Here is an 8,962-nt window from a genome sequence, read left to right as displayed (position 1 = left end):
GAGGGCCCTGGAACTGGGAGGAAGGGAGGGAGGGGGGACCTGGAACTGGGAGGGACCCTGGAACTGGGAGGGAGGGGGGAGGGAAAGGAGAGAGAGAGAAGGGAGGGAGGGGGCCTGGAACTCGAAGGGAGGGAGGAAGGTGGGCCTGGAACTCAGAGGGAGGTAGAGGGGGGACGATGGAGGAGGGACGGGGGATGGAGGGGGAGGGGGAATGCACCACCTGTAAATAAAAAAAAAATTCAGCACCCCCAATCATTTTGAAAAGTTGGCTCCTATGCCTACACACACCTTTCAGCCAATAAAGGGTTAGCACAATTCTATAACGTGTAGAAGGATGGTGTGGTTGTCATTAGTGTTTGTCTTTAGTGGCAGTGACACTGAAAGTGAGAGTGATGAAAAGGCAAGGCCTGCACCCGCTCAGCAGGCTTGGACACTGCCACATGAACAAGCTGAGGTGGTGCAGGCGGGTCCACCACAGCAGGAACAGGAGCAGCAGCCCACGTGCAGAGGCTGCACCATCCTCGGAGACCAGAAGTACGGTCATGGTGTCCACACATTTTCCATACTCGTACCCATCTTGCAAGGACAACCCGAGGATCAGCAAGTCTCCCTGTACTGGCTGAGCTCAGCAACTATTATGGCCTTATACAAAGAACTGAGGGCAGATCTTGACCCTCTCACAAACAGGTCCCTTGTTATACCTGGGCTTGTGAAACTGCTGAGCACACTATACCTTTTTGCCTCCGGGTGCTTCCAACCATCTATAGCCACAGTTGGGGGGACAGGATTATCCTCTGCTTCCAGATACCTCCACCAGGTACTGTGTGCCATGATGAGCCAGGAAAGGAATTACATATTTCTTTTTATGAAAGGCAACCGTGGGCAGCTCTGAGGGACCAGTTTCACAACATCCGTAGGCTACCACATGTGATGGGTGAAACATTGCATAAATGTGGCACTCATCCCACCCAGCAACAGGGAACACATATATCGGAACTGAAAGTATTTCCATCTCTGAATGTGCAGGTGGCTTATGATGCCAACATGCAAATTCTGAATGCGGGAGCCATTTTTCAGGGTCTTCCCAAGACCCCTACATCCTGTGTCACACTCGCCTTTTCCGCTCATGGATGGCTGCTGGGTATGTATTGTGCAAAGTTTTACTGTTCATAACTAGCCTATTTCTGTGATATGTACTCAGTTTGTGTGATCTAGCACTGATACTGCTCATCCAGCCTTTCACATTTAAGTTAGGTGAGTGGGTCTCTTGTCCTTATGTACATACAGCAGAGAACTGAACATATCCATTTTCAGACTACTGATTTCTAAACTCCACATCCTGGGGCATTATGGGATCTGCAGCACTGATTTCACTGGGCAGGATCAGCCACTATAAATCCCACACTTCTTTGGGATGTAAGTGCCAAACCTGGAGTGGCCAAAAAGTGCCCTGCCTGAAACTGCCTAACTTGGGAATTCTCATACTCCACAGAAGTGCATTCACTGGAGATTAGGAGACAGTTCAGGATTTCAGAACTCCACGTCCTGTGGCATTATGGGAATTTCTGCACTGGGTCAGGGTCAGGATTAGGGAGAACACATTCTCTCATGCTTAGTGATGTCAACGTTTAAAACTGGCCAGCAGAAGAATCAGTGATTCACTGGGATGGTCCTACCCTGCTATCTAGGGTACAGTTCCATTACTGACATGCCAAGTGTATTTGCAAGGGGGGGGGGGGGGGGCAGAATACTGTAAGTTACACAAGTCCTTGCTGCATTTGGGTGCTGGCTCTTATGCCAGCTCTGTGGCTGGTCTAGGTACAGGTGTCTAAATGTTTGGTGCATTGATACTGAATTACACTTAGCATTCTATAATGGAACCTAGGCATCCAAATGAAGAACACAGTTATAGAATTGCCCCCTTAAGAATCCTCCAATTAGGCACCTGGATAGATCACAGTAGGAGCCTATTCTTTGAAGAAAGGTAGGTATTTACATAGAGCTGGTGTAAGTAGCAACATCTAAGTGTGGCAGGAAAGCATGTAACTTATAGCATTAAGTGTGTATCTTGCAGTGTGTAAGATTTTTTGGCGGCAGCTGAAAAAGCAAACAGGATGCTAGGAATTATTAGGAAAGGGATGGTGAATAAGACCAAAAATATTATAATGCCTCTTTATCGCTCCATGATGCGACATCACCTTGAGTATTGCGTTCAATTCTGGTCACCGTATTTCAAAAAAGATATAGCGGGTTTAGAAAAGGTTCAAAGAAGAGAGATCAAAATGATAAAGGGGGTGGAACTCTTCCTGTATGAGGACGGGCTAAAGAGGTTAGGGCTCTTCAGCTTGGAAAAGAGACAGATGATTGAGGTCTACAAAATCCTGGGTGGTATAGAATGAGTAGAAGTAAATCCATTTTTTACTCGTTCCAAAAGTACAAAGACTAGGAGACACTCACTCTCAAGGAAATTACAAGGAAATACTTTTGAAACAAATAGGGAACTATTGTTTCACTCAGTGAATAATTAAGCTCTGGAACTCTTTGCTGGAGGATGTAGTAACAGCACTTAGCATATCTGGGTTTAAAAATGGTTTGGACAATTTCCTGGAGGAAAAGTCCATAGTTTGCTATTGAGACAGACATGGGAAGCAAGTGCTTGCCCTGAGATTTGTAGTATGGAGTGTTGCCACAATTTGGGTTTCTGCCAGGTACTTGTGACCTGGCTTGGCCACTGTTTGGAAAACAGGATACTGAGCTAGATGGACCATTGGTCTGACCCAGTATGACTACTCTTACGGCTGCAAACTCATTTGGTCAGTCCTGATTTGGAAATCCACACAACAAATCGCTGTGGGATTAGCGATGGATTCTCCTTCACATTTGAACAACTGCTTCCTGTATTATCATGTAGGAGAATGTGGGGTATAGAAATGCAGAACTGTTCCACATTGGGCAGCCTGGAACTGCCTAACTTTTGATGTGTCAAATGAAGTAGCATCTGTGACATCTTTGTTGTCTAGGTACTTTTGTGGGAACTTGCTCACCTAAAATGTGGTTGTTGGAGCCAGTCTTCATAATAGTAGTTCACACAATATTCAAAGATGTCCATGGAGCTGGTTTTTAGTCTGAAAACATTTTGTATGTATGTGTGGGTGGGTGGAGAAGTGTTGTACTGATTAGAGACTAGAACCACACCTCCAGGGATGCTTGGTTAAAATCCATTGCCGCTCCATGTAATCCTGGGCAATGCATGAAATCCTCCATTCTGTCTCTTACTTACAGTGATTGTGTGCGCTCCCAAGAATGGGAGATACGATACAGAGCTGCCAAGTTATCAATTCCAGGAGAGAGAATTTTTGGCCAGTCCTGGATTTCTGCCAACCTCATCCTGGTGCATTATGGGACCTGCAGCACTGATTTCAATGGGTAGAATCATGGACTACAAATACCACACTGCTTTGGGATGTAAGTCTGAAACCAGGACCAGCCAAAATGTCTCCCTCCTGGAATGGGTAACTTGGCAGCTCTGGAGATATGTAGCATAGGTACATAGGTGCCCGGTATAAGAGGCTTGGAGAAGCTAAGCCTCCCCCCTGCTGCAGCAGAATGGATCAGCTGCTCTGAGGGGATTAAATTGTTGATTTACCTCCATCCTCACAGCAGAAGCTGCAGTGAAAGCCCTCTAGCAGTTGTAGAAATTGGTTTATGGTTTGTTTACCTTACTGCTGGGAAAGCTGGGGGGGGGGGGGGGGGGGGGTTGGCTATAGGTGTCCTGGGTTGCCAGGGAGATATTTAAGGAGGATGACTTCCTGACCTGCACTGAGGACAGATAGCAGCAGAACAGATACTGGGCCAGCATGATCAGAAAAAGTCACCAGACAACAAAGGTAGAAAAGATCATTTTATTTTCATTATAGTGTTTGGAATATGTCCACTTTGAGAATCAGGTGCTCAATATTAAAAGTTTATATTTATTTATTTACTTATTTATGGCATTTTATCCCACATTAAACATGAATTAGGGTGTTTTGTGGCTCTACATGAGAATTGTGATGATATGATCCCTTGTTTCATATTGTTGACGGTCTGCATTTTCTGTATGGGTGGTATATTGGTGTATTAGGTCTGCCTAGTGTAATATTTATGGTACAGTAAGGTTCTGAGTATGTTTTTGGACAAAGTTGTGCATAGTGTTTTGCAGTTGAGTGATTGTGGTTAGAATATGCTTTGAGCAACCACTTTATTCTTTGACATACGATACATATCTAATATCTAAATTTAATGAAAGGTATTAATTGTGACTTTTTATTTATTTATTTTTTCTGCGTGTTATCAGACAATTATGGATTTAAGCTCCACCCCTGGCCCCACCCCTAATCCGCCCCCTTTAGTCTCCCCAATCAGTTGGGCCACCGACCGCCTATGTTGATGTAAATCATCTTTCTATATCACAGGAAAAGGAATGTGCAGAACCCCAACACCATGTTATGTGTTATATTTCACTGGGGAAGTATCAGGGCCAAGTTAGTTACCACTTTCCTTAACTTCATCACCTATATAATAGGGAAAGGGGAAGGGACTTGACATGTAAACTGCTTTGATTGTAACCCAGTGGCATAGCTACCTGGGGCCACTAAAAGGAGTGTGCAGGATGTGAGGGGAAGACAGAGCAGGGCAGGCAACGCAGCTGGACAAAGCTTCAGCTGGCAGGGGTTGCGGATCCTCGCCGGCCAAGGTATTTGCTGCGGCAGTGAGTGGGGAGCGGCAGGGAGGTGAGCAGCAGCATGGCAGCTGACCAAAATATGCCTCCCCCACCTCGGGCTCTGGCCCCCTCCCACTATGAGGTCTGGCTACACCTCTGTTGTAACCACAGAAAGGCAGTATATAATATATAGATACTTATTTTGTACCTGGGCAATGGAGGGTTAAGTGACTTGCCTCCATTGCCTCATGTAAGCCGAATTGAGCCTGCCATGAGTGGGAAAGCGCGGGGTACAAATGTAACAAAAAAAAAATAATAAGGAGCTGCAGTGGGTATTGAACCCAGTTCCTCAAGCCCCTGCACTAACAACTAAGCTACACCTCCAAGGGTGCATGTCATTTCAGCTAGGGGGTGCCATTCCTTGCTGTTATGATGTTTTAAGACTGTTTGTGCTCTTGAACAGCAACTAGGGAAGTGCTGTTTTCTAGGCAGCAGTTAGAATCGGTTTATAGCCTGGAACACATTTAGCAAAGGCTTCTGAGGATAGAATGAGTTGTCCTGACCTATATATAGTCCTTGTCTCTTTAACCACGTGACTCCACTTGTCTCTACAGCAGAAGTAGTAATCACTGATAGGAGCCCCTTCCACTTGTGGTGTCGGGTGTAATGCAGTTCTTTGCTTAGTCACTGTTCACTGTCTTTATGTACAACTAGTAAAAAAAGGCCCGTTTCTCACACAAATGAAACGGGCGCTAGCAAGGTTATCATGTAATGGCGATTATGTTTTTAAGGGAACCGTTAGGAGGTGAGTTGTGGTGTGAGTTCCGCACTTGCCCGCTTCCTGCCACCCTGCTGGTTACGATGGAGTTTGAGCGGCGCAGGAGTCTGGACGTCAATGGCCAGTTGTGGCACGAGTTCCTGCCTCGCGGCCATTCTGAGTTTGACATGGCGCTCATTAACAAGTACTGCGTACGGGCTCTGAGTTCCATGCCCCCCTCTCTCTCCTCCCCTCCGAGTTCCAGGCCCCCCTCTCCTTCCCTCCGAGTTCCATGCCCCCTCCCTCCCTCCCTCTCCTCCTCTCTCCTCCAAGTTCCAGGCCCCCCTCTCCTCCGAGTTCCAGGCCCCCCGCCTCCCTCCCTCTCTCTTTCTCCCTCTCCTCCGAGTGGCAGCCCGACCTGCGCTGCCTGCCCTCTTCTCCCAGTCCTCCGCCTGCCCCTTGCCTTCCTGCGTGCCACCCAGAATTTAAAAGTTCTTACCTCGGGGTCCAGCGGCAGCAGTGAAAGGTGAGAAGGCTTGGCACCAGCCTGCCTTCCCTTCTCTCTCAGCTCTGCCTCTGGTCCCGCCCTTGTGGAAACAGGAAATGAGGGTGGGACCAGAGGCAGAGCTGAGAGAGAAGGGAAGGCAGGCTGAAGGGCCGAGCCTGCTCGCCTTTCACTGCTGCCGCTGGACCCCGAGGTAAGAACTTTTAAATTCTGGGCGGCACGCAGGAAGGAGAGGAGCAGGCAAAAGACTGAGAGAAGAGGGCGGGCAGCGCAGGTCGGGCTGACTGGGAACTTCTGTTCCGGGACTTCAGGCGGGTGAAATATTGGGGGTGATCGAGCACCCACAGCACCCACAGAGTCGGCGCCTATGCCTCCATGTCCAGCAATTCTTCCCTCCTCTCCCCTCCATGTCCAGCAATTCTCCTCTGCCCTGCCCTGCCCTCCCCTTCCCTTCCTCCCTCCCTCCCTCACGAGTCTCTCCTCCCCTCGATTTGTAGCTGAACGTTCTCTGGCTGGCTGGCGCTGGCTTCCCTTCCCTCTCAGTGTTCCACCCTCTGATGTCATTACGTTTTGACGCGAGGGCGGGGCAATGAGTGGTTATGGATGTTACGAACCCAGACATCCAGACGTAGAATGTTGGAGGTGCAAATTGTTATATAGGATATCTAATGAGTATATTTTTATACTATTTCATGATAGTTCTAGTGTTAGGTTTCAATTTACTGTTTTCAAGTTTACCTCACGTATGTATTTATGTTTGTTCTTGGTTATTTTACTATTGTTACGCTGTTAACAAAATTGTAAGTTTTATGTTAAACTGTACCTGCTGTACACCACCTTGGGTGAATCTCTTCATAAAGGCGGTTAATAAATCCCAATAAATAAATATCTTGATTAATAGTCTGTGGCAAGCTGCATTCTGCTTTGTGGTATGTGATCCCCAGATTAAAGCATATCTACCCTCTCAACTGTTTGACACTTCTAGTGACATGGATGGAACGTGGGGTTGAGTTTAAAGGGGATTTGCTGGAAAGTGAACATGAAGTAGAAGGTTGGTGTACAAACACAAGGGAGTAGCCTCAGTTCAAGGGGTCATGTAATTGTTTGTATATACCTGCCTTCTCTCTACCACGTAAGAGTGCTATCCAGTGGCATAGCTACGTGGGGCCACGGGGGCCTGGCCCCCCAATTTCTTCAGGGCCCCTGGACGTGAGGGGAACAGAGAGCAGGGCAGGCAATGCGGCAGCACCAGAGACCGGCGCTGGATAAAGGCTTCAGCTGGCAGGGGTTGGGGACCCTCATCAACCAAGGTATTTGAGGCGGCGGTGAGTGGCAGGGGCCAGCGAGGCTGCAACGGAGGCGGGTGGTGAGGTGGCAGGGGAGCCTCTATGGTGTCATCAGTAGCTGAACCTCCGGGGAGATCGTCTTGGAAAGGCCCTGCTGCAGTCTCTGGGACTTCTATGGCAGGAGCTGGTGCTTAAGGATCCGGTAAAAGATCTTCACATTCTACTCAGCAGGAGCAAGGATCTAGGCAAAAGAAAAAGGGGAAGGGAAGGAGGCATAGGGCAGTGGCATTCCTAGGGTGGCTGACACCCGGGGCAGAGCGCCGATGCCCCCCCGGGTGCAGCGCGACCCCCCCCCCCCCCCGGCGAAACGACGGACCCCCCCCGGGTGCATCTTTACCTGCTGGGGGGGGGGTGCCGCGCGTCTGTCGGCAACGCTCGTTCCCTGCTCCCTCTGCCCCGGAACGGGTTACTTCCTGTTCCGGGGCAGAGGGAGCAGGGAACGAGCATTGCCGACAGATGCGTGGCACCCTCCCAGCGGCGAAACGATGGACACGACCTCGCCCCGGCGAAACCACACCCCCCGGGTGCATCTTTACCTGCTGGGGGGTGCCGTGCGTCTGTCGACTTCGCTCGTTCCCTGCTCCCTCTGCCCCGGAACAGGAAGTAACCCGTTCCGGGGCAGAGGGAGCAGGGAATGAGTGTTGCCAACAGATGCGCGGCACTCCCCCAGCGGCGTGCACCCGGGGCGGACAACCCCCACCGCCCCCCCTTTGGTACGCCACTGGCCTAGGGGCTCTTCCTTTTCTTCATCTTCTTCTACTTCTTCTTCCTTCTCTTCGTCTTCCCCTTCTGTGGTCTTGCCTAAGCCTTCTGGGTTGGCACAAGCCGGGGGGGGGGGGGGGGGGAATCAGACTAGGGGCCTGCCCACCTTGGTGGCCCTCTCTGAATTGTGGGAGCAGGTTCCACACCCTTTGTGTAGGAAGATTAGGAAGAGGGAGTATATTGATTTGTTCCAGCTATTGGAGGGATGGGTGCATATGAAGGGAAAGAAGAAGTCCAAGAAGCAAGAAGAGGCTGCGAAGGAACAGAGGGTGGCTAAGAACATAGTTAACTGGATGCGATTCTTCATGCATGTGACTAGTGTGTGGGAGCACAAGGACCCCGGACAATAAGGCCTTTTGATGGCTTACATGGACACAGTGCTGGATGCCTTCCAGGAGTATGGTGGGTGGTCATGGTAAAAATAACAATGAGGCGTTTCGAGACAAGATGGAGGAGAACCTCCACATGTCATGGGGAATGCAGGATATTAACCTATGGTTAATACATACGGTTCCTCAGTCTTCCTCGGTGAGTGCAACTGGGGTGGGTAAACTGGGAGTGGCATCACTGGAGGCACTGCATTCCTTTCATCCCTCTGGATCTGGCAGGGGAGCCTCAGGGTCTGGGTCTGCCTCCACCTCAGAGGTCTGTTGGTGGTTCAGTAGGTTGTTTTGCCCCTTTCAGGACTGTAAGTTGAAGCAAGCCTGTGCATTTTGTGGTCAGGGACACTCATAAGAACATAAGAATAGCCATACTGGGTCAGACCAATGGTCCATCTAGCCCTGTATCCTGTTTCCAACAGTGGGCAATCCAGGCCACAAATACCTGGTAGAAACCCAAATAGTAGCAACATTCCATGCTACCAATCCTGGGTCAAGCAGTGGCTTCCC

At 49.4% G+C, this 8,962-nt stretch overlaps 1 protein-coding gene across 1 annotated transcript in view; it reads left to right on the top strand.

Moving 5' to 3' along the window:
• Window positions 1-334: 334 nt before the first annotated feature.
• Window positions 335-8,962, top strand: part of LOC115464305 — a 62,191-nt gene continuing 53,563 nt past the window's right edge. The window contains exon 1 of the mRNA XM_030194695.1: window positions 335-817. Coding sequence (XP_030050555.1) covers window positions 335-817 — 483 coding nt within the window. The remainder of the gene's footprint in view (window positions 818-8,962) is intronic.

This window comes from Microcaecilia unicolor, chromosome 3, assembly GCF_901765095.1.
Source record: "Microcaecilia unicolor chromosome 3, aMicUni1.1, whole genome shotgun sequence".
NCBI lineage: Eukaryota > Metazoa > Chordata > Amphibia > Gymnophiona > Siphonopidae > Microcaecilia > Microcaecilia unicolor.
This window is presented reverse-complemented; position numbering and strand designations above follow the sequence as displayed.